Genomic DNA, 27,703 nt, shown 5'->3' with positions numbered 1-27,703 from the left:
CAAAACAAAGCAAAATTTACAAACCCACACAGACATTAGTGAAGACAACAAAATGTTGCCAGCATCTGCACTGGAGCACTGGGAGCGCGGGTGACCCCTTCTCATTCCTGCCCAATTTCTTTAATGTGTAAATATCTCTGAGTGTGTGCTTCCAATTTAGACTCTGGAGATGCTGCAGCCTCGTGCAGTCATGGTAAAAAGGACTCTTGGGAACTTGTGCCTCAGGGAGTCTCAGCTAGCACTTGGTGCAACAGAGCTTCCAGCTGTGTTCACAGTCTTGGGAAGTCTGCAGATACTACTGATACCCCCAAAGGCCTAGGAGAACCCAGACCCCATTCAGAAGACAGAATTCCATCAGTGTCTCAGGTACCACTTTAATTGAGGTTCTCCCTTCACCTTGAGGAAGGGTGGAAGACAGGGATTGTTTCCAGGCACACGCCCCTTCTGCCCCAAGGTAAACAGCCTGAGCTCCCCACAACAGAAGCATGCTCTCCTTCCCCTGAGAATCCACCCCTGAGCCGGTAAAGGGACAAATGTGTTGGGGCATGGGAAGAACTCCAAAGAGCCTGGGCGATTCTGAATTCTTTCCAGTGTAAAGACTAGAACTAGACATGGAGGTGTCCCTCCTTATGGCAACAACAAACCCCACCCATTCCCAGTTGAGGCCAAGCCCCTCCCCACGAAGCCTGAGAGCAGCGTTCATTCCCCAGGGTTCCTCCCTGCAGTGATCCCAGGGAAGACCAGAAGCCTGCACAGTCATAGAGACAGCCATTCAACAGACACGGTCTCCTCTTCGTGGGCCCCTACTGCTGCCGCTGTACAGCCATGAAGGACCAGCCAGTACGTGTGCAGCTGTGGGGTGCAGAAGGGGCCAGAGTGAGCAGCAAAGCAAATCAGATGTATGTTCTGAAGCTGGATCGACATGGTGGCAGGGCATGTCATAGCCCTGCGGACCACAGGGACCTGGGCCCTCCATTAATTCTTCTCCGGACGGTTTCTGTTCAGGACTGCTTTGGGGGCAAATTCCAGTTTGTCCTTAAGGCTCACCACCTGAGTGTGGTCCTTGCCTAGCAGCTCATCCAGCTTTCGGTCCTCTCGACGCTCCAAGATACTCTTCTCCTCTTCCACAGGCTGAGGGCCCTTTCCCCTGATGAACCATTCCAGGTGGTAGCCCACAGCCCCGACCACGAAGGCCACAGGAAAGGTGACATAGGGAGCGTAGGTGCGCACCACGGTCCAAAGCACAGGCCACATGACATCTGCAGAAGAACAGAGAGGTTACAGAGAAACAGGCACCCCCTCCCCCAGCAGATGTGGACAGCCCATGGGGCACTCTACTTACCAGGCGACCTGGCACTAATAACTGAACAGCCACCCCACAAACAGCAAGCGGCCACTGTGCTCTATGCAATGGCTGGGTCCCTGAAATACTCTAGGAAATTGTGCAAGATCTGACGGTTAAGGAAGGGGGTAAAATCTCCACAAACTCTGCTGTGCTCCTGTGTGCAGATGGTCCCCACAAGTGTGGGCTCACCTAACAGAATTTCAAACCTGGTGTGACCTCAGGTCCCCCCTCCAGCCTGTCAACATTTCTGGAAGGGAAAAAGAAGTCTTTTCTCTGCTCCGGGAAACTTCACACACACACAGCCCCATTCTGAATTTGGCTCTGATTATGAGAAGTAGTTCCTCTCCTTGGGTGAAGTACGAGGGGCTTATTTAACAGTCAAAAACTATGATCCATTACCTAACTACCCTGGATTGCAGATAGAGAAGGGTTTTAAGCCTATTCTGGACTTGGCTTTTCTAACAACGACAGCAACCTCTATTTAAAAAAACCTGGTCCAAAGCCGGGCGATGGTGGCGCACGCCTTTAATCCCAGCACTCGGGAGGCAGAGGCAGGCGGATCTCTGTGAGTTCGAGGCCAGCCTGGTCTACAAGAGCTAGTTCCAGGACAGGAACCAAAAAAGCTACGGAGAAATTCTGTCTCAAAAATCCAAAAAAAAAAAAATTAAAAATTAAAAAACCTGGTCCAAACACCCTCAAAATCTACTCCTGCCAACCATCCTCGCACGCACACAGTGAGCTCCTGAAGATCTCACAAATGAACACAGTACTCCAGATGCCCTAGAGCCCCAGTACTTCAAAGTCCCTGTGGAAATCGCTGTAAAATAAAGCTAACAAATATTGTGGAGCTGCCCCTAGGGCTTCTGCAACGAGATACCAAAGTAATACACAAACCCACTCACTCAAATGGCCCCTTAGTCACAAATGATCACCACTATTAAATTACTATTTATACCATTATTTAATTACTATCACACTCATAAAAGGCCATTGGTAATGAACTCATAATGCTAGCTGCCATCTACTGAGCCCTTATTCCAAGCTGGGCCCAGGGCTGAGCACCTCACACACACGCTGATCTCTGATCCTCCTACTCACGCCTTAACCGTCAGCATTTGTGGCTGAGGATCAGCACGTGTGTCGTCGACTTCCCCAACACTGCTGTCTCTCCGCCCCAGGGGGACATCCAAACCTCATGGAGGATTAGATGTCTCTCCCTTTCTCCCTCTGGTTCTCATTCTCTTTGGAAGGGCCTGAGACTACACGTGGACCACCAGGCCGAAGGACTGCAGCAGACTCACGCTTCTCTTCGTGGTCCTTTGACTTGACCCCAGGCCCTGTGCTCCCTGGTAGCTCCCTAGTCATCACCTGACCCTCACAATACCTCTGTGATGTAGGAATTACTCGCTCAGATTCCTGTCTAAGGCCACAGTGGGTCAAAGACACTATGCTAACAAAGTCACTCCAAGTGACCAGCCCACTGGTTTTGAGGCCAAGCCCGGGCTTTTTCTGGCAGAACACACTGCAGATGTGTGCACGGTGTCTGTTCAAACCGTAGACATGGGAAGGGCCTCCTGCGGCTCCTCATTAGCTCAGCTCTTCATCACACTTCCTTTCTCATGTGCTCTAGGGTGGCACCAAAAGATTCACAAAATCTTACAATGTACACATTAACAAAGAGGGATGTCCTGAAGAAGACCAAACCCAATACCTCTCCATCTTTTGAAGATTTTAAAATCTTTTTTAAATTTTCTGTCTTTTTAAGTTTTTGTTTATTCTTAAGACTGGTTCTCGAGTCGTCCGGCCTGGCCTGAAACCCTCAGTGTGGTTGAGGATGACTTTGAACTGCTGATCCTCCTGTTTCCACTTCTCAAGGGCTTACAATTACAGGTGCAAGTTCTTCATACTGTTGCTACATGGCGACTCTCCATTCGGTTTTCCGATGTGTCTTAAGTACCAGTCTACAACTATTATCCTCTTACATATAAAACACAAGTTCTGTATGGTCCTGCTCGTATTCCGGTCATCCACGTATGCAACACAGCCATTTTCTCTGTAACAGGTATTGTGTGGGTTTATCCTGTTTGTCTGCATCTCTCAAAACACCCTGAAGCTCCGTGAGGTTAAAGACCAAGGATGTCCGGATGGGACTATGCTGTACGCCTCTTACCCCCTGCTAACATCCCTCCCTGTTAAAGAGCTCCAAAAAAAGTTTGTTGAGCGAATGAATGACAAGCCGCATACTCAAGTGTCTAACGTGAGACTTAAGGCAGTCTCTCACCCACAATCACAAAGGGGCAGGAAGACGATCACAAGCAGCTAGCTTTCATGAAGTCGTCCCTAGGGGATCAAAACGTTAAGTAGCAGAAACGTCTCGCAAATACTGACGCCTATTCCCAGCCCAGCACGCCGGGGAGCCTGCCAAAGAGTCCAGGTACAGGTCAACTGGGCCGCCCGGAAACCTATCCTTGCGCCTGGTCCCACCGGAAGTTAACACTCCAAATTCGAGAACAGTCAGAAGAGGTCCGAGGAGGTGGAAGAAATCAGCCTTGACAGCTACCCCAGTCAAGTCTGGGGATGAGAGCGCCAGAGGTCAGGGTCATCAGCTCCCGGTCCCCTGTCCCGTTACACCAGAGGCGTGGCCTTGTCACCCTCTGGCGGACAAGTTCTGACTGCAGCCCACACTCGGCCACGGAGACCATCCCTCCCTCAACTAGGAGGGCACGGCCAGGAGCCGTCCCGCGGGACTCACCTGCGGCCCAGCCGGCACGCCCCGGACCGGCCCCGCGCTGCGCCCGCTAGCCCGGAGCCACACGCTCGGACGTCGCCTGTCCCAGTGGCCCGCGGGGCGTCGCCCGAGACCCGCCCACTGGCGTCCGGGCGCTCTCGGAGAGTAGCGATTGGCTGAGCTCGGGTCAAGCGACAAGAGGAAGGAAGCCAGGCATCCGCCTCTCTGGTGGGATGAACGGAGGTGGTATAGCGTCCCCTGGCGGCTAGGAGGCTCCCCAGCGATGTTGCTTCGAGCTTTTCTAGTGAAGGAAAGTGAAAAGTTACGCGTTCGTTGATCCATGTGATGTTAATTAGGCATCTTCTGAGACCTAGGTCGGGTGGTACCGAAACAGAAAACCCAACCCCTGATCTCCAGAAACTCCTATTAGCAAAGGAAAATCTACTGCTTTCAAACCTCTTTCAGGCTGTGTGTCTTTGGGAACGTTATTAATTAGTCTGTCTGAGCCTCATCTCTTCTGCATAGCGTTAACACCACCCGTTTTCGCTGGGATGCTGTGAAGGTTAGACAATATCACGCATGCCAAGTACTGTGCCACGCACACTGCAATCCGGGAACTAGATGGTAGCTATGGCGAGTCTACAAAGAGCTGAAAGAGAGTGGAGCTTTTGTACAAGACCCTCTGATACAAGCATCCACTCTCCTCCAGGCCTCCACTCTCCCTGAACAGACATATATGTATCCCATACAGAAAAAAGCCTCATTCCCAATGCCCCAACATGGTCCCGCCCTCCCGGCACTGAACTCAATCTGACAAGCCTCCCTATCATTAGTAACACATACTAAAAATCAACTTTCTGAGCCTGCGCCTTTTCATGTTCTTTCAGCCACCATTCCTTAACAAGTTAGCTGTGAGTTGTGTTTCAAGGTCATAGGTGCTTTTGCAGGAAGCTGCCAGACTGCATTGTCAAGTTAGACATTCTTCCCATTTTATATCAAAGAACCCATAGCTCGGCCTGAGAGTGGAGATGCGGAGAAAGAAGCTGCCAGAAATTAGCAACCATACTTAGCAGAACTTAATTAATTGTACACTAAAAATGTAGGGAAGAAGCAAGTTCAGAATTGTCTAGAAGACAGGCTGGTGTTTAGTCAGCCATTCTACACAAAGGCATTGGAAATACAAAATAGCCCTCAGGAGTTCTCTCGCTGAAGAAGAAACAGGTAGGCTCACGAGATGTTAGCGATCTAAGAGAGGACACCATCAGAAGAGTCGGTGGATCCTCCCTGGGAGGACAGATGCTCAAGCTGTCTGTATCTCAGCAATGACTAGACGCTCCCTCCAGCAGAACTGGAGTGAGTGCATTAGTCCCAACTTACGATGAAATCACTTGGGAGACCAGGACCCTCAAGACCAAGCTTGACTACATACCAAGATTCTCTATTAATGGGGGGGGGGGATCTTTAATCCTAGTACTCCAGAGGCAGAAGCAGGTGGATCTCTGTGAGTTTGAAGTCAGCCTGGTCTACTTAGTACTTCCAGATCCACCAGAACTTCATGCTGAGATCCTTTCTAAAAAATTAAAATTGGGGGGGGGGCTGGGGAGACGGCTCAGAGGTTAAGAGCACTGCCTGCTCTTCCAAAGGTCCTGAGTTCAATTCCCAGCAACCACATGGTGGCTCACAACCATCTGTAATGGGGTCTGGTGCCCTCTTCTGGCCTGAAGGCATAAACACAGACAGAATATTGTATACATAATAAATAAATATTTTTTAAAAATTAAAATTAAAAAAAAAACACACAGCAAACTTTGAACTTAGTCGTGGATTCAGATCCCAACTCTATGGCCTGCTAATCTGAACAAAGATATGTATAACCTTTACAAAAGGATTTTAATTAAGTATATGTGTACATGGGGGTGGGAAGAGTATGTGCACATGAACATGGGCAGCTGTGGAGGTCAGAAAAAGGTGCCAGATCCCCCTGGAGCTGAAGTTACCGCAGGTGGTTAGCTGTCAGATAGAGGTACCAGGAATCAAACTTGGAACAACTGCAAGAGCGGTATGTACTCTAACCACTGAACCATCTCTACAGACCTACATGTATTTTTAAAAAGGCCATAAGGGGGGGCTGGAGAGATGGCTCAGTGGTTAAGAGCATTGCCTGCTCTTCCAAAGGTCCTGAGTTCAATTCCCAGCAACCACATGGTGGCTCACAACCATCCGTAATGGGGTCTGGTGCCCTCTTCTGGCCTGCAGGCATACACACAGACAGAACACTGTATACATAATAAATAAATAAAATATTTAAAAAAAAAATAAAAAGACCATAAGAACATACCCTTGGGCTGGCCAGATGGCTCAGCAGGTAGAGGTATCTGCTACCAAGCTGATGGCCTGAGCTAATCCTCAGGATCCACGTGGTAGAAGGAGAAGATCAACTCCTGAAACGGGGGTTGTGGTGTGTGACCCCTTCACACACACAGACACATGTTAAAACATCCTCTAGGGTTGTTGTTTCAAACCATCTCCATGTGCAGAAAGTGCCATAGTTCTTGACATCTCCTCGACAAGTGTTGGTAGCGCCTCTTGACATGTTAAGTATTCCCCCGATACACGCTTCTTTCTGCGATGTTCATTCCGAGCAATCCTCGTTCATTAACAGAAAATCCTGTATAATATCTTCAGGTTTGCTCTTTTCATCACTCCGCGGATCCAGCCTGCAGCATTATGCTTCTTAACAAGCCCTCAGAATCAACACCATTCTCTCTTACCTGGACCGTATTAGTGGCTCCTCACCCTCCCACTGGCCCTCCACTCTGTGTCTATTCCTTTGGCCAAAGGACCATTCAAAGACTTAAATCAATGGAATCTCTGGGTTAGCCCACGGATCTCTTTCGGCCAAGACATCCAACCCTGTGCTGATTTGTCATCTTTCTGTAGCTCGCTTTTCCAATCATTCCCAACACAGCTGTCCTTCTGAGCCTCTGCCCACACCGGTCCCTTGGAAGTGTCCTCCTGTTCTGTTTCTCCTATGCAAACTTCCAATGCATCCCGTGAGACAGTTCCCAAGGCTTTCCCAAACTCCCTGTGCTTCCAAAAGATATTTGTTCCTGCTGAAAAATCACATTGAAATCTAATTATCATTGTTTGTGCCTGCTGAAAAAAATACATTGAAATCTAATTACCATTGTAACCAGGCAAAGAGGCTGGAGCATCTTTAAAAACCAATTAGGCCACAAGGACTCCAAATCTATGGGGAGATTGCAAAAGGGTGTTTGTCTACCTCACCCCTCTTCTTCCCCTTGCTTTCCAGCATGGGGAGCATTTCAGCAGGAAGACCTTTGCCACCATATGCAAGCGGGTTTGTTGTCTACTCTGTGACTAGGTGGGTCTCATACAAACCAGACTGGTCCTCCGCTCTCCAGCTGGGATGACAGGTGTGTGCTGGTATCTGTTTGTGTTTGCTGGGTCTTTTGAGGCAGTCAATTTATTTTGTTGTTCTTTTCAATTTAATTTTATTCAAAATTATGAATGTTTTGCCTATATGTACCTCAGTGTGCCACATGCATGCCTGGTGCTCAGGGAGGTCAGAAGAGGGTGTCAGGAGTCCCTGGACCTGGAGTTACAGTTATGAGCTGCTATGTGGGTTCTGGGAACCAAATCTGGCTCCTCTAGAAGAGCAGCCGGTGCTCTTAACAGCTGAACCATCTCTTTAGCCCTCTTTTGAGTCAGTCTTGCTTTGTGGCCTAAACTGTCCTTGAACTCCCTACAATCTTCTCGCCCCAGCCTGCAAAGTGCTGGAATCCCAAGTGTGCTGTGCCTCACCACATTCAGTTACCACCACCACCACCATCATCATCATCATCTTATTACCAGTAGTATTGTATTTGTGCTGGTAATTTTTTTTATATTATTTTATGTCTTTTGCCTGAATGTGCACATGTGCATGCCTGTGCCTAAGGAGGCCAGAAGAGGGAATCAGACCTTCTTGGAACAGGAGTTCAAGACAGCTGTGAGCTGCCATGTAGATGCTGGGAATCAAACTCCAGTTCTCTGCAAGAACAAGTACCCTGAACCACTGAACCAACTCTCCAGCCCAACCAGATATTTATTGTTGAGTTAGGATGGTGGCTCGGCTGGCCATGAACAAGGCTCAAATGATCCACCTGTCCAGACTCTCAAGTAGGTGGGGTTACAGGTACACAGTATTGTGCCCTGCTTTAGGAATTTTTTATTTTATTTTTAATTTTGCTTTGTTTAAGACAGTCTCACTGGGCAAGGTGGCAGGCACACCTTTAATCCCACCAGTTGGGGAGGCAGAGGCAGGTGGAACCACTCTGAGTTCACGGCCAGAATGTCTTTAAAAATGAGTTTCATCTATAGCTTCAAACTCACTGTGTGATCACAGATAACCTCAAACTTCTGCTCCTCCTACCTCCACTTTCCAAGCGCTGGGTTATAGGTATGCAATATCACACCTTTTTCCATCCAGAAATGAGACCTCCCAGCCTTCAGTATCCAGAACCAGCCTTCTGTTGTACCTGTATGTGGTAGGTACTGAGTTTCTCTGAGAGCAGGACCCTCTTCAGACTACAGTTTACAGCTCCTGTGCCTGGTTACAATCAGGCTGAGAGCCACTTGCTGCTGTAGAACATTAGTAAAAGATGTCTTTATGCTGTGTAACACTTGTTTAATGATGCAAAGGTGTGGTCATTCTTTTCTGTTGCATTTGTTTAACCCTGTGGAGCTGTGTTCCTTAGCCTGTCTAAAACACCTTATAGGTCTAACAAAGAACTGAATAGCCAATAGCAAGGCAGGAGAAAGGCAGAGAGCATAAATAGGAGAAATCTGGGAAAGGGGGATCAAGGCACAAGAAAAGGAGGAGAGGAGGACTCCTAGGGGCCAAGCCACTCAGCTACACAGCAAGTCACAAAGTAAGAAATAAAGGTGTACAAAAATAGAGAATGGTGAGAGCCCAGAGGCAAAAGGGAGACAGGCTACTTCAAGTTAAGAAAAGCTGCCTAGAAATAAGTCAAGCTAAGCTGGGCATTTACAAGATTTGTGATTTATTTGGGAACTGGGTAGTGGGCCCCCAAAGAGCAAAAAAAAAAAAAAAAAAAACAACCCTACAACTTGTACACAAGGACCACCTCTTTTTTGTACCTAGGCCATTGGACCAACACCAAGCAACTACCCCACATTCTTAGCTCCTAATGATTGATTGATTGATTTTGGTTTTGAGGCAAGGCCTTTCTATGTAGCTCTGTCTGACCTGGAGCCTGCTAAGTAGACCAGGATGGCCTCGAACTCATAGTGATCTGTCTGCCTCTGCCTCCCAAGTGCTGGGACTAAAGGAGTGCCACCACACTTGGCCCCTAGGGAAATTTTAAGCAAGATGGCCGGACCTATTGGTATTGCCATGTTTCCTGCATCTACTCCCTTCTACTACGACTTCAAGAGACCTAGCCCGCTTCTAAGTGAAAGCAAAGACCGCCCCCCTCCCCGAACACGGTGTAACCGAATCCCGTATGATGCGGCATCTGCATCTTCCTGGCCTTGGGATTAGGGGAGAGGAGTTTAAGTTTGTCTCCTTTTCTGAAAATCATAATACTTGCTACACCAGACTGTACTGATCAGTCAAAATTCACTCTTTCCAGATTAGAGAATAAACTAAAAAACACTCTCAAGAGCTGGAAGGTTAGCCCAGGCCTCGTCCGGAAAGCCTGAAGAAAACAGACAACCTCTAGTCCCAGTGTCCCCACATCTGGCTGTGTGTCAGAATCACCTGCAGCACTTGGTGAAGCCCAGTAGAGGGGGCTGGAGTGACAGTTCAGCAGGTCAGAGCACTGGCTGCTCTTCCAGAGGACCTGGGTTCAATTCCCAGCACCCACATGGCGGCTCACAACTGTCCAAACTGCACTTTCCAAGGGATTGGAACTATCTTCTGGACCCTGAGGCACACATATGACACACACACGTGCGTACAGGCAAACACTCATACACATAAAATTTTAATTTTAAAAAGACAGAAACTAAGGGTTGGGTAAAGTGGGTAAGGATAACAGATAAAGTGATTGACATGCAAGGATAGGGACCCATGTTTGGATCCCCAGAACTCACACGTAAAAAGTCTAGTGTAATCTCAGTACAGGGGTGCGAGTGGGGTGGGGTGGGTAAAGATAGAAGGGGTCCTGGGGGTTGGTAGCCCGCCATTAGAGCAGAATAAACTCCAGGTTCAGTAAGCCTGGATCTCAAAAAGATAAGGCAGAGAATGACTAGAGACACACATCATCAACTGCTAGCTTATGTGCGAGCACACACATACACACACACACACACATTTTAAAAAGACCTCAGGGCTACTCCATGGTGTCTGCCAATGGCAAACATTTGTTGAACAAACGAATAAGAATTGGCTGGTCCAGTGTGGCCCAAAGCAACAGCCCCAGGAGACTATAAAGGGGGCCTTTTTGTGGGGGCTGCTGTCAAGTTCCTTCTGAGTCGGGAATACTGTAGATCTATAAGTCTCATGAATTGGTATTAGACCTGGCCGTGCCCACTACTTCTACTTTTGTGGAGAGCCCAGTTTAGCCTCCCTGGGCGTCAGTCCCTCCCTGTGGAGCACGCATTCCTTGGCCGACCCTCCGGAGGCATTCAGTAGATCCTCTCCACGCCTCCTAACTTAACTTAGTTTCTCGGTGAAGTTTCGTCCTTTATAACCCCCTCTGCAAAGAGTCCCATCTACAGGAGTCATCCGAGAAAATGGCAGCGTGAAAATGGTGTTCGTTGCAGCTGACTGGGATGGGACTGGGGCAAGAAAGAGTACTTGTTCTCCACGGAAAGCTTACGTCCATTCATTGATTTCTAACAATAACCCCCACTCCCAACCCCCCCCCACAAGATCCCTCCTCCCCCATTGCACATGTGCTGTATGCCAAGTACTGAATCCGGGGCTTCCCTTTCTGGAGGGTCTAGGAGGCCCTGGCTTGACGGAGAGGGGCGACGCGTTCCTTGATTTACGGAGGAGGGGCGAATGGGTTCCTTCCCTTCCCTTCACGCCCCAGCAGGATCCCTCCAGGAAGTCACAGGTCCATAGGGTGACTACCAGAATCCCTGTCTCCCAACTAAGAAAGGGCTTAGATAACCCCTGCGGTCCCCCACAAAAAGAATGCTCAAGTTCCTGGCTCCTTCTCCTCCTCTTCCCCACCCCCCACCTTACCCAAGCCCCCACAGAGGTGGTCTCTTCTGGAGAGAGCTGGCTCCGGTGCAGTTCTGCGGTTTTATTTTTCCTGGGATAGTCAAAGGGATGTGGGAACAGCCACAGGTGTGGTGAGGGAAAGCCCCTGTCTCCCCTCCCCAGATGAGGGAAAGAGGAGAGGCCCAGGCGCCCTGGTCCTGGGTTGGTCCAGCCACTGTGGTCCCTGGGCCCTGTGGGCGGAGGGCTAAGGATGGGAGCCCTGGGAAGGTGGGGCGGGCTCCTAGGCGGGGTTCGGGATTCTTCATAAAAAGCCACGAAGCTTGATCCCCACGAAGCCCAGCCCCGCGGGGTGTGGGAGAGACGCAGAGCCCAGATGGGGGACCCGGCCCGGCCTGGCCCGTAGGGGTGTGAGGGGTGTAAAATAATGGCAGAGATGGTGCCCTTGGAGGGGAAAAGGTGAGGACAAAGCGTCGGACCAGGAAGATGGGAGTTCCTAGTGAGGGGCGCTGGGCGGAGAGGCACGGCCCCCAGCCTAGCCCGGGCGCCTTTGCGTGGGATCAGGAAGGTAAAAAACCCACGAAAGTGCGGCGGGCAGGAGCCGGGGCGTGCAGTGCCGGCAGGGCGGGCGCACGGAGCTGCCCGCGTTCACAGTGACCTCGACGCTGGGTGTACAGTACGGGTAGAAAACTGCGGGCCCGGGGCCGGGTTGGACGCCCCGGGCGGGTCACAGCCTGGTCTGGGCCTCGGGGATGTAGATCTCGATGCTGTCCGCGCTCTCGGTAGCCGAACTGTGGCGGAACGAGGCGGCGCGCTTGGCCGCCAGGAGCCGCTTGCGCGCTTCCTGCCGCTGCCGGTCCACGGAGTCCAGGGAGCGCTCCTTCACCGGCACGCCCCGCCCCCGCGAGGGCTTCTTTGGTATGGGCGGAGGGACCTTCTTCTCCTCCTGTCGGGAGAAGGCGCGCGCGGCTGAGCTGGGCGGCAGGAGACCACTGCAGCATCCTGATTCTCGCCCCACACTCCCAACCCCGCTCCCCGAGGGATAGCATTCGCGTGGATCGCTCCGGGAATTGGCCCCGGGACCCGACGCTGCAGGTGCGCGTGTTTCAACAAGGTCAAAGCCGGTCAAAGCCCCTTTACAGGTCTCCAATGTGACGGGGCTGGGCGCCCCCTGGTGGAGCCGCTCTCAACAGCTAGCACCTACATGCTGGCTGAGAAGTGAGAGGAGCGTTGCTAGGGCTCCAGGGGCCTCCCCAGTCTCAACCATCTCAGACATAAATCTATCAATAAGAGGGCTGAAACTGCCTTAAAAATCTGCCTCCACTCTCCACACTGCCGCTGATCGGAGGTGGCGAAAGCAGCAGCGGTGTGAACATCTGGGCTAAGCACAGGGCAATGGCTGTTTTATCTAAAGTCTGTCCCCCTGTGACTCCCAAATCCATACATCCACACACTCCTTTCTGAGAAGGGCATTCCGGAGTGTGGCTTCTTGGCCCGAAAGGACCCACAAACACACCTTAGGCTCCAGGAGTTTCCAGCTGTTGGCCTTGAGTTGTTGTAGCTCCAGGAACTTGAGGGTCACATCTTCAATGGAGAGCTGCAGGAGGTCCCAGAAACCAGCCAGGTCCTGGAAGGTGGGCACAGGGAACGCAGTGGGGTCCTGCCGTGGTGAGACACACAAGGGAGGAAGCCCGTCAGGGAGGTCTGACCCTCAGGCAGGCTCAGAGAAAGCCATGCTCAGCCTCACTGTTAGGAAGCTCAACCTAGGGGAATGGGCTGAGGGATGGGCGGCAGGGACAAGAAAAGGCCCAGGTGTCTCCTACCTGGGTGGAAAACACTGGGCTCGACCTCAAGGAACAATACTCCAAACAAGACATGTCTGACCTTTTGGCTTCTCTGGGCCCCACGGGATTAACTGTCTTGAGCCACACACAATCCACCCCTCCAAATACACAGACCTGGTCCCACTTCTCAGTCACTCTGGGTCACCTGCAGATCCCGTACAGACACCTACCAAGCTTTGCTGACACAGCCTGAAGAACTGCTGGACCTTCTGAGACAGGAGAAGCTGTGTACTGCCCACGGCACTGCGAATCTTCTCCAGGACTACAGAACAGAAGGAGGCTTGAGGTGGGGGAGGGAAATCCCTCTTCCCCCAGGGACCCAAAGTTTACCTTTTGAGATGCTCGCCTCTTGGTTACTGTACTATCTATCTATCCATCTTTCTCTTCCAGCCCCTTCCTCAGCCAACCACACGAAGACTTCATCCTCCTCAATGAAGTTCCTTCCTTCACACAGCCGTAATTTACCAAGTGCTGGTCCTTCCTCCCACCAGTGCCTCCCCCCTCCAATCTAGCTTTCCAGCCTTGGCCAGAGCAATAGCGCTCACTGACCAGATTCTGTTACTTATCAGTAACATCCTTGGCTTGTTAAAAATTGTTAATTCATCTCTGGAACTTGACACTGGCTCCCCTCAGATTGGATTCGTGGGGACCGGGCATTCGCTCTGTCGCACGGCTGGCTGCCATGCTGACCTTCCCTCTCTTCCTCAAACTTGTTCTCACTTGAGCTGCCTCCTCCAATGATGTTAAAAGCCTCCATCTTTCATTGAGGAATCCCAGCATCCTCTGGGAAAGCTATTCTCAAATCAGAATGGTAATGTAGTCCCCCGGTCTTACCACCAAGCTCATACTGGAACGGTATACTTGTCCAGATCTGAACAGATTGTACCTCATGGAGTTAGTGACTTAGACTGGTAGCTACCTCCTTTTGCCTGGTCATGATCCACCCCCCTCCCGCCTCCAGTCCTAGCCCTAGCCTCTAAAACTGTCCCTTTCCAGGCACTCCTAGCATGCCCTATTGCCAGTGGGAACCTCACATTCCAGTATGGAGGACCAAAGAGGAGGCAAGCCTGAGGGGAGGGGCCATCGCCCCTCTCCCCTTCGTGGGTGGCAGGGGACTCACTCTCCTCCGGAAGCTCATAGTCCTCCGCCTCACGCTCCATCTGCTGGCACCAATGTTCCAGTTTCTCCACCTCTGCCCGCAGCATCTTGATGAACCACTCGCCGTCCCGTGGGCAGGGGGACGTGCGGCCTGAGTCGGGGAGGCTACGTGAACCGCGCTCCATCCAAGAATCTCGGCGGCCGGACCCGGGACCAGGGGCGGGGATAGGGGTAGGGCCAGGCGACCCATCAGTGGCTGGCGGCTCGTACGGCAGTGGGTAGCCCTCGCGGTAGGCCCACTGGCCCTGCGTGTGGACCGTGCGGAAGACTGAGTAGGTGGGGGCCCGGGGTCCGGGCTGGGGCTCAGAGGCGTGCCTCTGGAAGGAACGTCCGAACTGCAGGGCCTTGTCTTCTGTGGCCACAGTGGCCAGGCCAGCCAAGCCCTCCAGCTCCAGGTCTGCCTGCACACCGGCGGTCACGCTGTTGGAGCGCTTGAACCTTGCCCGCCTGTGGAGGAAGATGCCTGTGCTTTCTGCTCCTGCTCAGGTCACCCCAGGTCCTCCCTCATCCCAATTCCAAGCAAAAGCCTACAAAACAATGACCACTACACACACTTGGCTCTTGCAGCGAATATACCGACCTATTGTACTTCCACGAAACAGCAATGACAGTCAAAGTATTTATTTAACAACCTGTACCTACAACCAGAAGAGATGCTTGGACACACCAAGCAAAGTAGAGCAAGCTGTGGGGCTCCTGGCCCCAGTAGCTCTTGAGCAAGGAATGCAGAAGCATTTTATTATTTTTTCTTTGGGGTTTGTTGTTTTGAGACAAGGTCTCACTCTGTACCCAGGTAGACCTGGAACTCACAATGAATCCCCAGGCTGCACTCACAAGGTGAGCGAGCCTCCTGCCTCAGCTTCCGGAGTACTAGTATCATAAGTGCTGAGTCACCATACCCAGCTTGCAATTCAGTATTCTAGAAAAGATATGCCTCTGCTGGTGTACAGTGGCCGTACAGTGTGTCCTAGGTCCACAGAGACATTGGCAAATGGGACCCAAAGAGGTCCTAGGTCATCCAGCTTCAGAGTGGCAGAGCCAAGCTATAAACCCAGGGCTGCAATCTGGGAGGCACCAGCTAAAGGAAGAACTGCCTGGGAGCAGCTTGGGATGGAGTGGGTATACAGCAGAGAGGACTTCACCCCTGGGGACCCTGATGGCTCAGCCCAGAGCCTGGCCAGACAGTCTGCCAGAGCCAGTGGAGCTGAATTAAGTTGTTGGCAGGAATGACACAGGGCCTGGAAATTTCTTGTCTGTGAGTTAATTATATGCAAAACTTATGCAAAACAGAAAGTCAATTGGCCTTGTTCATTTTTCCCACTCTGAGTTCAGAGTAGGGGCTCTTTTCTGTGAGAAGTCAGTGAGCACTGTGACGCATGAGGTCGGGGCCAGACAAGACTTTCGGAAGTAGGAGTTGGGTTGGGGGTGTGTGTCAAAGATGAACAGAAGTTGAAGTAGTCTGGGAATTCAAGAACCTCAAAGGAGAGGGCCGTGGGTCCCCATCTACCTCCACAGTCACACGTTTAAAAGGGAAGACGGTGTCGTGAGACATCTCCACGGGCCCATCCAGCCCTTTCCGGTCTTCCCAGGAGACTCTCCTAACTGCACCCTCCCTCCACAATCCCCGAAATTCCAACCTTCCTCCTGTGGCCCAGGCCTTCTCTCCAAGCCTGCCTGCCTGCTTCCTTCCAGCTGGCAGGCTGCCTGCTGGGAGCCTGTTGCCATAGAAACCAGGCCCAGAAGGATGCTGCAGGACTCAGGAAAGGGAGATGCACTCATGTGCAGTCTCCGACGAACCCCATGTCCCTGCCCCCACCCAGAGAATGGAGAAAGAACACACTACTTTCCCTGCCTCCCACACGGCTTTCACCTTGGCGTCTGCCCTGGGCGCTATCCACCTTGACTACTGGCCACCTTGGCGTCTGCCCTGGGCGCCATCCACCCAGACTACTGGCCACCTTGGCGTCTGCCCTGGGAGCCATCCACCCTGACTACTGGCCACCTTGGCATCTGCCCTGGGCGCCATCCACCCTGACTACTGGCCACCTTGGCGTCTGCCCTGGGCGCCATCCACCCTATTGGCCTGGCCTCCTTTTCAGATACCTCTGCATCCACTCAGTACAGTGAAGAGGAAGGAAAGCCCTGGACCAGGAAGCACCCCTGAGTCCTAATGCTACATATGTCACTGTGTGCCTTAGGGAAGGAAGTTCTCCATCCAAGCCATCTAAGATGTATGAGGATGAATGTAAAATACAGTCAAAAGTCCCTGTGTGGTCGTGCACACCTTTAATCCGAGCACTCAGGAAGCAGAAGCAGGAAGATCTCTGTGAGTTCCAGGCCAGTCAGGGCTACAGAGAGAGACCCTATCTAAAATAACAACAAATAGTCTAATTAAATATGCATTATATAAAAATATACACATGTAATAAATATACATATGCACATATATAAAACCGTAAGAATGGGACAATAATTTCCAAGGTATTTATTTCCTTTGTCAAAAATTATATCTCGTATATGTTAAGGTCTGGAACCCAGCAATTTCTGCCCAGTCTATCCCAAGATTGGAGTAGTCTTCCAAAGATAGGTTCTTCTAAGTCACTCCCCTGCTCAAATTCCCATGACTCCCCAGGGCCAGCAAGAGAAAGCTCAAACTTCTGTGCCAGCCCTGCCCTGAATCCCCTATCGTCTGGATGCTCCCACATCCTCAGCCTCCTCCTCGATCCCTAAGTAGATGACATTCTGACTCCAGACCTCTGAGCATGCTGTTCCCCTGCCTGAGATGGCTGTTTTCACGCTCGCTCCCTGGCTATTCTCTTCGTCTGTGAGTCCCCTGGCTGCCCCCAAGATCACGCCTCAGCTCTATGTCCCCCAACAGTCTTCCCGCATTGAAAGCAACTCCACTGATTTGATTAATTAGTCTCTCTGGTGACTAAGTAGAGTGACTAAGTAGACTCTAACTAGAGTGACTAACTAGACTCTAACTAACTAGAGTGACTAACTATACTCTCAGGACATTCCTTGGTTTCCTATGAATATTTGTGCCTTCCAGCTACACTTGGCCGGAGGCTCGTTCCAAGCTCCAGAAACTGCAAACACCAGAGGTCGCGGTCAGGATAGGTTTCCCCAGCAACTACATTTCTGAAGAGGTACCATCCCAACCCGGTTCTCTGTTGTAAGAGTTTGGAGTCTTAGCCGGGCGGTGGTGGCGCATGCCTTTAATCCGAACACTCGAACACTCGGGAGGCAGAGGCAGGCGGATCTCTGTGAGTTCAAGGCCAGCCTGGTCTACAAGAGCTAGTTCCAGGACAGGAACCAAAAAGCTACGGAGAAACCCTATCTCGAAAAATACAAACAAACAAACAAACAAAAAAAAGAGTTTGGAGTCTTAAATGACCCCACAAGCTTATGTTTGAACAACTGGTCCCCATCTGTTGACAAGGTTTGGGAGGTTGTGGAACCTCTGAAACCTGTGAGCTAACTAGCCACACTGGGTCACTGCAGGGTGGGCCTTGAGGACTGTTCTATCTCTGATACAGGCCTGGGCTCTCTGCTTTTCTGTCTGCCAACAAAGGAACAGGCCACAAGCTCACACCAACATGAACAGCCCCCCCCCCCACACACACACATGACAGCTGCACTCTTCAAAACTGTGACCCAAAGTAAAGGTTTCCTCCTTGAGCTCTCTAAGGTCGCTCCCCACTAAACACACTCTGCTCCACAGGCCTGCTGCCTTCATCTGACCTCGGGGAAGTCCTGAGGAGGATTCCACACTATCTCTGGCAGAAGCAGGAAAGTGCCCCAGGCTTCATGGTTCTAAGTCCCTTCCGCAGTGAAGTGAACTGAGCAGTTGGGCTCAGTGAAGCGAGGTCCTCACTACCCCTCCCAGCCAACAGTCATGTTTGCACAGGAGGGGCAGCAGTCAGCCATCCCTGTGAGCTAGCCATCAGTGCGGGACAAGATCACAGTAAGAAAGATCACTGGATTAAAGATCTAAAACCCCGGGGCAAGCTGAACATTCCACAGGGAGGTGGAGACAGCTTAACGCGCAGAGAGGATGAAACCAGAGGGGACAGAGGGAGGAGGGGGACATGCCAGGAGGAAGAGAAACTGAGATGCTCAGTAGGTAAAAGCCCTTGTTGCCAAGCACTGTAACCTGAGTTCAAGCCCTAGGACCCACACAGTGCCAGGAAAGAACCAACTCCTTCGACTGTCCTCTGACAGTCACACATATGCCTTGGAGCACACAGGTACACATGCATGTGCATATGTGCACACACACAAATACACACAGATAAATGTAACTCTTTGTTTGTTTGGGTTTCTTCAAAACAGGGTTTGTTTGGGTTTCTCTGTGTAGCCCTCGGTGTCCTGGAACTGGCTCTATAGACCAGGCTGGCCTCAAACTCATAAAGATCCATCTGCCTCTGCTGCCTGAGTGCTGGGATTAAAGTGTGCGTCACCACCGCTTAGTAGACATGAATGTAGTTTAAAGATAGATAGATAGATGGATGGATGGATGGATGGATGGATGGATAGATAGATAGATAGATAGATAGACAGACAGACAGACCATCAAGCCAGGAGGAATATGTAAAGACAGACAGAGGAGAGGACGGCCTCCAGGAGGCCCAAACAGCCAACATAAGTAGGCAGCTTGGTTGAGAATGAAAAGCTGGCCAAGGCTCTGCTCCTGCTGACCACAGCAAGAGCAGGTGTAGACAGCATGGGCTGTCAGGAAGTGGGGGAAACCAGTTATAACAACCTCATCAAAGAAGGCGTCTGAAGCCGGGTGGTGGTGGTGCTCACCTTTAATGCCTGCACTCGGAGGCAAAGGCAGGTGGAACTCTGTGAGTTCGAGGCCAGCCTGGTCTACAGAGAAAGTTCCAGGACAGCCAGGGCTACACGGAGAAACCCTGTCTCGAAAAACAAAACAAAAGATGGTGTCTGAGAAGCAAGCAGGAGTAAGGGGAATGCCCACCGGAGGAAGAGCATTTTGGGGTAGCTCTCGGTAGTCATATCCTAGGGGAAGGGGGGAACCTGAGCGGGATATGTGAGATAATCGTGCCCAAAGAGGTTTCTTTCTTGATCCCTGGAACCTGGAGGTATGCCTCCTCCTATGGCAAAGGGGACTTTGTGGACTTGGCCAAGTTCAGGATCCTAAGATGAGATGAATAGCTTGGGTTATTCAGATTTGAAGGTTCATCTTACTAGTCAAGCTGGCTGGGGTTCAGAACTGCTAGGGGAGCACACCTCTGGGTGTGTCGGGGAGGCCATTCCTGGAGATGCTTCACTGAGGGGAACAGACTCGCCCTAAGCAGTCCGGGCAGGAGCAGAAAGCCTGCTGAGTATCTTCTCATGCTGGACACTCAGCTCTCAGTTTCCTGACCTGGGATGCAATACCTCATGCTCAGACTGCCATAAAGGACCCGCCCCGCCCCCCTCAGGTTTTTCGAGACAGGGTTTCTCTGTGGCTTTAGAGCCTGTCCTGGAACTAGCTCTGTAGACCAGGCTGGTCTCGAACTCACAGAGATCCACCTGCCTCTGCCTCCCGAGTGCTGAGATTAAAGGCGTGCGCCACCATCGCCCGGCTCAGTCTTCCTTTCTTAAGTTGCTTCTGTTACTTTGTAACAGTAATGAGAGAACAGTAACACACCAGATGTGTGCAACTTAATCACGTGGGTCCTTATGGACAAGGGAGGGAGCCCAGAAAGGAGATAGAGAACGAAAAATCTGGGAAAGAAATAAATGGAGGGTCTGGAGAGATGGCTCAGCAGTTAAGAGCATTGCCTGCTCTTCCAAAGGTCCTGAGTTCAATTCCCGGCAACCACATGGTGGCTCACAACAATCTGTAATGAGGTCTGGTGCCCTCTTCTGGCCTGCAGGAATACACGCAGACAGAATATTGTATACATAACAAATAAATAAATAAACAAACAAACAAATAAAATAAATGAGGGCTGGGTGTGTGGTTCAGTGGAAGACGACTTGCCTAACATGCACAAGGCCCTGGGTTTAATTCCTGGCATCACAGAAATAAAAAGGAGAATACATTTAAAAAAAAAAGGTAACAAAATGAATTCTTCCTCGAACCTCCAGAAGGGACATAGTTTTACCAACACTTTGATGTTAGCCCAGGTAAATGTAGGAACAACTTCTCAGCCCCAGAAATGTAAGATAATAAATATATATTTACATCACCTGTCATGGCAGGGATTCGGGAAACAAACATGTGTAGAGAGAAATTGACTGAAGACAGAGAAGAGCCACAGCAAGTGGGGGTGGGATAACCGTTAACACTTTCTGAGCACTTAGTAAATGCTAACTAATCACCTAATATGACTTAATGTCCCTAGCATCGCCCCTACTCGCCGATGAGAAAAGATGGCCTTTACAGGTGATGTGACTTCCTGAGACAGCACAATCCAGGCAAAGGCCACCTCAAGTCACTGCATCCCACCCCAGGCCTCCCCATAAGCAGGGAGAGCACAGCAATCGGTTGTCTGACCACTGAGGCAGGGCTGATGGCTAAGGAGAGGGAAGAGGTACAAGCAAGCTAGGAGCTGGTGTGGAAATGGATCAGGTCCCAGACGATAGCCTCAGTCATCACAAGGAAGCTACCTGTTGGAGATTTGTGGGGGCCAGGAGAGGAAGGAGAATGGGCTGTTTGGGGGGTATCAGTAGAGTACTGATACTGGGTTCTCTCTAGAGCCAGGCTGCCTGGTTCCAAAGCCAGCTGGATGGCTCGTGCCTGGTTCTGTCATCTTCTAAAGTGAGGATGACGACCGTACCAGCTCCAGAGCTGGGAGATAATGTATGGGAAGAAGGGCCAGCACCTGGCCTGCCATTGTGTGAGCTATTGTGGAGAAGTAGGAAAGTTTGTGGCTCTCGCTGCCACGGAGAAAAGGAGCCCCGGGGAACACAATAGCCCAGCATAGCTGCGGCCCCAGCTCGGCCATTGTAGTCATTAATTATTCTGATTGCTGTCGATCGTTCCCATCTGTTCTCCCGCAGCACTCGGAACAAAACCTCCTTTATCCTCCCCGTCACGTGGTACTGGCGTCCGTTATTTGCATATCCGTCTCTCTCACTAAATAGAGCAGTTCCTCAAACATCAATGTTGGCGGGCTAGCTGATTGGCTGGTTGGCTGCAAGGGTGAGGGGTAGTAATTATCCCCAACATCTATTCTTCCTTTCTTCCTCAGTAACAGAGTCCCGCGATTTTAAGTTGGACAGGTGGCCGCTCTGGATAATAATTCATTTCCCAACCTCTCTTAGAACTAGGTAGAGCTAGGCGGCAAGGTTCTAGCCCATGGGATGCGAGCAGAACTGTTATTTACAACTTCTAGAAAGTGCTCTTTGAAAGGAAGTGTTGGGCTGGGCATGTAGTTCAGTGGGAGAGAACTTGCCTGCCACGCACAAGGCCACAGTAACCAAAGTGTTATTCAAAATAGGGGACAGGCCAGCAGGACTGTTCAGCAAGGGCATCTGCACCAAGCCTAACCACAGGCAGGAGCTTGAGCTCAATGGAAGGAAAGAGACCACTCCTACAAGTTGTCCTCTTTAACCCACGCATATTCTCTCTCTCTCTCTCTCTCTCTCTCTCTCTCTCTCTCTCTCTCTCTCTCTCTCTCTCTCTCCCACACACACACACACACACACACACACACACACACACACAATGTTAAAAAAAAAAAGGAAGGCTGTATCCTTTACTTGTCCTTTCTGCTCCCTATGACTACAATGCAGACTTGATGACTAGACCTCAACTATTTTGGAACTCGAGATATCGTGTGGAGAATGTCACCTGGGTTCTGAGCCTGTGGAACATCAACCAGTCCTGTGACCACCTAAGCAGGCAAGAAAGCAACTCCTGGCGTATTTCAGTCCCTGTCCGGCATGGGTTTTCTGTAACTCACGCCTAAACCTAATCCTAAAATGACACGAATGTTCAACCTCTTGAAGTCCAGAACTTATGTCCCTATTTGGCTTGGGACTTGACAGTCACTGCTGTGGTCTTCAGCAGCTGTAAGCTGCCAGGTAGGACGTGGCTTCCTTTGTGGTCTACCAGTCATGGGAAACAATGTGTCACATTGTCTCTGGGGCCTTTTAACCGGGCTGTGGAGGCCTCCCCCTCCAGTTCTTTCTGGTGACAATGATTGAGCTCCTGGTAATCCTGGAAGTCATTATCCTGCCTACTTCAGGGAGTTGTCCCTCTTGTGGCTCTCTGGGCAGAAATTGGATTACCCCAAGGGATAGAGTATCCAAGGAACAGTCAGTACCCACAAACTGGCAAGGGTTTTGCAGGGAGAGTTTGGCAGCAGGATGGTGGGGGCGGGAGATGAGGGGGCAGGGGGAGGGGAAGGGACATATCAGTGCACCAGTCTCTGGAGAAGCTCCTCTCTGAGAGAGAAGCCAAGACTTTAAGCAAGGGTCCAGCAAGGCAGACTCAGAGGTCACAAGGGTGAGTTAAAAACCTCTCCAGGCAGCCATGAAGAAGGTGAAATTATGGCATTTAAAGAAAGTGGACACCATTGTGTAAGCAAAAAAAGTCAGACTCAAAAAAACAGCCCGTTTTTCTCAGGTGCAAAATCTAGATGTGTGTGTGTGTGTGTGTGTGTGTGTGTGTGTGTGTGTGTGTGAGAGAGAGAGAGAGAGAGAGAGAGAGAGAGAGAGAGAGAGAGAGAGAGAGAGAAGCCAGACTATGTAGGGAGGAAGGGGTTTAAAGGGGGAAAAGACAAGGGAACAGAGATAAAAGATAAATATCCCGAGTTCTCTCACATATGGAATGTGATTTAAATATACATGTGTACATAGTTATATATGCATATGGACAAATATGATATTAAATCAGAATGGGGACAGCTTGGAGGAGGAGAGGCACCGTTGGGGGAAGAACAAGGGAGTGCAACGGGGGTGAGTGTGGTTAATATCAGCAAGGTGCAATGAAACACCAGACTTGAATTAGAAGAGATCCACCTGCCTCTGCCTCCCCAGGGCTGGGATACAGAATTTTGAGGTCAGCCTAAGCTACATGAGACCCTATTTCAAAATAATATCAGCAACACGATCACCTTTTCTTTAGCCCCCCTAAGTCTCGGGAACGGCTTCTCTGCATATGCTGTGCTCTGACTGTGGTCCAGGGGTCTGGGTCAGACGACAATTGCAGTAGGAACTTCTAGCTTTGTTTCTGTGACAGTCTCAATGACCCTGAGGCTAAGCTTCCAAGGGCAGGGGTTCATCTGATTCAGGTCATCCTGGTAGCCTGGTACCCAAAAAGTATTTGACAAGCATAACAGGGATCCAGAAACCCGGTAAGCAAATGGAGAGGGTCAGAGGAGATGGAACCAGAGTCAGTCCCCCCCCAACGATGGGTAACAGGAGGCATCCACAGACAAGCTTCAGAAAGAAGAGGCAATACACCCGAACTCCACCCAAGAAGCCATCAGGGAACATGTCAACGGGTGGTGGTGTTTTTACATTTATTTGCTTATTTATTTACTTAGTATATGCGTGTGTGCCGTGGTGCAAACATGGAGGTCACAGGACAGTTGGCAGGAGTTGGCTTTCTCCTCCCATCATGGCTTCCAGGGATTGGACTCAGGTTGTGAGATTTGATAGCAAGCGGCCATCTCACTGGCGCTGCCCAGCAAAGTACAGACTAGGAAGCAAGAAAGGTGAGAGATCCAGAAAAGTGGGTGGCAGCGGGTAGAGGGAGGCCTGGCAGTTTGCCGAGCACGGCTACTGGGCTCCATGGCTCACAGCTAGGTAGCAGTTGGGGCATGGCGTGTGGTGGGTCAGAAATAAAGTGCCAGGGACAGAAGGGTTGGCACGAGCTGTGCAGGTGTATAACAAAGGATGCCTTCGGCAGACAAGCAAGGACGGCTAGCCAGAGAGATGGGCCAGATCTGCACTGTCCCCACCTGTCACTCCCTCTCAATTCCCAGTGTGAGCACCTGTTCCAGAGACTCAGTTCCTCACCATCTCTCCCCTAACGAGCTCACCACCAAGACCTCGCGGCTCACACCATGCTCCCTGTCAGTCTGCCTTCACGCAGACTCCGTTTGATCCTCTTCTCCTGGCGTTGGCTACTATCGGTCTCGTGGAAATGACTGAAGGGTACAGAAGAAGGAAGGTAGGAAGCGCCCGCCCCCACCCAAACACCTAGAAGAGCTGGAGAAAATAAAATCAGAAAGGTGTTTCTGCTCCAATGCCAGGCTTGGAAACAGAAGACGGCTTCAGGTTCCAGAAACAAAACGCAGTCTTAAAACTTGAATAGTGAGAGGATTTCTAAGCCAAGAAAGCCTCAGGGGGATCGGCCCGATGTATGCGGAAGGCTAGAAGGAAACGCTAAGGGGGGAAGGGAGGAGACACCCCAAACCTATGCACCAGGGGGAGATGGAGGGAGGTTTCCCACACAAAGCCAACAGCCAAAGAGGTCAACTTTGTTTATAAACGTAGACTGTAAAAAAAAAAAAAAAAATCTCACGCTGGTGTTTCGGGAATGCAGCCCGGAAGGAGGATGCTGGGAAATCAGGACATGAAAGCTGTTTTGTATAGGGATATGGGATTCCAGTGTGTTCTACCAGGGAAACACAGAAACTTCAAGCTGAGATATTAATTTCCAGAGGGATCTGAAGCTCAAGTGGTACCCCAGCGAGGAGGTAATGGAGCACCCGAGGAAGGAGTGGGCAGGAGCAGACTGCACACATTCATGCATGTTTGTAAATCTACACGATTGGGCCACAAAGAACACAGTGGCTGGTCTGGCGCAGTCCTTTGAAGAGGTATAATCAAAACACTGCAGAAGCACACAGGCAGGTTAGGAAGAGGGAATTAACATGGCGTGGTAAGCACACCTTTCATCCCAGCAGATGGGAGACCGAGGCAGGAGGATCACCGTGTGTTTGTGGCTAACCGTGTCTTGGAGTGGCCACCCTCCTAAAAAGCTCCATGAAATAAAGCTTTCCAAGGCTCTTGTTTATGTGTATGAGGAACTATTGACTAACTGTGTTCCTAGAAAAAAAAAATAAAGCAATGTGCTATCAATTCTGTGTTGAGACAATGTCTCACTGTGAAGCCCTGGATGACCTGGAACTTGTTATGAAGACAAGGCTGGCCTCAAACTCACAGAAATCCACCTGCCTCTGCCTTTATGACCCTTCCTTTTTAAATACAGGGTCTCACTGTTTTCCAGGCTGGCTTCAAATTCCTGAAGTACTTCTATGAATCTGTTTTTCTTTCTTTCTTTTTGAGACAGGGTCACAGCCCTGGTTGGCCTAGGTCTGGCTATGTAAACCAAGCTGGCCTCTGACTCACAGAGATCCATGTGGCCTTGCTTCCTCATTGCTACCATACTCAACCTGTGTGAGGTACTTTTATGCACCTCTCCGCCTGAACTGTGAATTAAACATATGAAGAAAGTAAAATATAAACATCTGAGAGTCACAATTTATAGTCAATCACATATGAGATACATCACACACACACACATACACACACACACATATATATATATTATATGTATGTATGTATGTATGCATGATGGAGAAGTCTCAATAATCTAAGAAATTGGACTAGAGATATGGCTCAGTGTTAAAGGGCACTGGCTGGGTCCAGAGGACCCAGATTCAATTCCCAACACCCAAGGGCCGGTTAGTTCACAAACATCTGTAACTCCAGCCCCATGGGTTCCAATGCGCCCGCCCGCCCGCCTGTCTGTCTTTGGATCAAGATGCAAAGGTTCAGTACTGCTCCAGTACCAGGCAGGCTGGTTAGCCTGTGTGCCTCCACGCTCCCTGCTGTGATGTTCATAGACTAACCCTCCTCTGAAACTAAGAAAGGCCACAATTAAATACCTTCCTTTATAAATTGCCTTGGTCATGCAATATAACAGTGACCAAGACAACATAGTATTAGGAATGCAAAATAAATAAATGAATAAAAACCACATAGAGGAAGAATGAACATTTACCGCGTTATCATAGCAAGAGGAAGGATATTTTGTGCCACACACTTTGCAAGTTGTCCGTTTTTATACAATGGTTTAAAAATACTGACTCAAGAAGAAAAAATAAAGCCAAAATAGATTAATAACCAATAAATAAACTAAAGATAATTTTAAAACTTCTCCACTCCCCAAAAGGCACTAGACTAGAAAGTTGTATAGGCAACCTTTGCTAAGTCTTGGGGAAAATATCATTCTGCTTTATAAAACTGTTTCTAAGAACACACACAGAGAACGCTATCAAACTCATGTTAGAAGTCTAGCATGAGGGCTGGAGAGACGGCTCAGAGGTTAAGAGCACTGGCTGCTCTTCCAGAGGACCCGAATACAATTCCCAGCACTTATATGGTAGCTTACACCTGTCTGTAACTCCAGTTCCAGGGCTTCTGACAGCCTCTCACAGACATACATGGAGGCCAAACGCACATAAAATAAAATTAAAAAAAAATAAGTCTAGCATGAGCATAATATCTAAACTGAACAATAACTGAAACAAAATTATGGCAGAAGCCTAGTGGCACACACCTGTAATCCTAGCACTTGAGAGATAGAGGCAAGAAGATCAGAGTTTAGGCCAACCTGGGCTACAAGAGATCGTCTCTAAAAAACTTATGGGCCAATATTAAAAAATAATATAACAAGACTGATTTTTAAAACCACTTTCTAAGACAACCAGGCATGGTGGTGCAGGCTTTTAATTCCAGTACTCAGGAAGGCAGATGCAGGCAGGTATCTCTGAGTTGGAGGCCAGTCTGGTCTACAGAGTAAGTTCCAGGACAGCCAGGACTACACAAAGAAACCTTGTATCAAAAAAGAAAGAAAGAAAGAAAGAAAGAAAGAAAGAAAGAAAGAAAGAAAGAAAGAAAGAAAGGGAAAGGAAAAAGAAAAAAAGAAAAGGAAGAAAGGAAGGAAGAAGAAATACTGCTAAGGCTCCATATATTCACTTTTGGTTTAGTCTTTAGCAAAAAAAAAAGCCCTGATTGTGAGCTGTTTCCTGGGTTACAGACGGTACTTCACAGCCTCCCTTGCAGCTAGGTGGCTCCAAGTGATGCAGTTACAACAATGTCAGTGAAAATGGTACAATTTTCAGGAAGTCTCTTATAAAAGAAAACAGCATCATTCTTCTCCCACCCTCCTTCCAACTGCTAAGAAAATATAATTTCTGAACTCCAAATTTTTTGTATATGAAGCAATACACAAAGGTGGAAGAGCAACAAATGAGAAGACGCCTAGGGTCCTGACACTATATTACCTATGTCAAGGACAGCTTTCTTTAGTGATTAAATACACTTGGTAATGACACTATTGAAGCCCCGTTAAAGCCAAATATAACCTAAGCACACAATAAAATCAAGCAGAGGTTATCCCCAAGTCTGAAAGACTAGGCCAACGTGGAAAATTTATTCATTATATCACATTCCACATG

The 27,703-nt window shown here is 49.8% G+C and overlaps 2 protein-coding genes across 6 annotated transcripts in view; both read right to left on the bottom strand.

Moving 5' to 3' along the window:
* Positions 1 to 354: 354 nt before the first annotated feature.
* Positions 355 to 1,254, bottom strand: Smim12 (small integral membrane protein 12). The gene has a single exon (XM_075947166.1). The coding sequence runs from the start codon at positions 1,252 to 1,254 to the stop codon at positions 976 to 978; it is 279 nt and encodes a 92-aa protein (XP_075803281.1). The 3' UTR covers positions 355 to 975.
* Dlgap3 (DLG associated protein 3) overlaps positions 355 to 27,703 on the bottom strand; it is a 76,455-nt gene continuing 49,106 nt past the window's right edge. For 4 of the 5 annotated variants that reach the window (XM_075947165.1, XM_075947164.1, XM_075947161.1 and 1 more), the window contains 4 exons: positions 14,233 to 14,717; positions 13,283 to 13,374; positions 12,785 to 12,928; positions 11,334 to 12,214 (listed from right to left, as the gene is read on the bottom strand). In XM_075947165.1, coding sequence (XP_075803280.1) covers positions 11,996 to 12,214; positions 12,785 to 12,928; positions 13,283 to 13,374; positions 14,233 to 14,717 — 940 coding nt within the window. In that variant the 3' untranslated portion in view covers positions 11,334 to 11,995. Of the gene's footprint in view, positions 1,260 to 4,097; positions 4,375 to 11,292; positions 12,215 to 12,784; positions 12,929 to 13,282; positions 13,375 to 14,232; positions 14,718 to 27,703 lie in introns of those variants that run through there. The other variant, XR_012907585.1, reaches the window with a different exon arrangement.

This window comes from Microtus pennsylvanicus, chromosome 13 (genome assembly GCF_037038515.1).
Source record: "Microtus pennsylvanicus isolate mMicPen1 chromosome 13, mMicPen1.hap1, whole genome shotgun sequence".
NCBI classification, from domain to species: domain Eukaryota; kingdom Metazoa; phylum Chordata; class Mammalia; order Rodentia; family Cricetidae; genus Microtus; species Microtus pennsylvanicus.
Note: the sequence above shows the minus strand (reverse complement) of the source record. Positions and strands in the feature narration are given on the sequence as shown.

Coding starts and splice junctions, on each gene's coding strand:
- Smim12 (XM_075947166.1), bottom strand. CDS start 1,254: ATGTGGCCTGTGCTTTGGACCGTGGTGCGCACCTACGCTCCCTATGTC.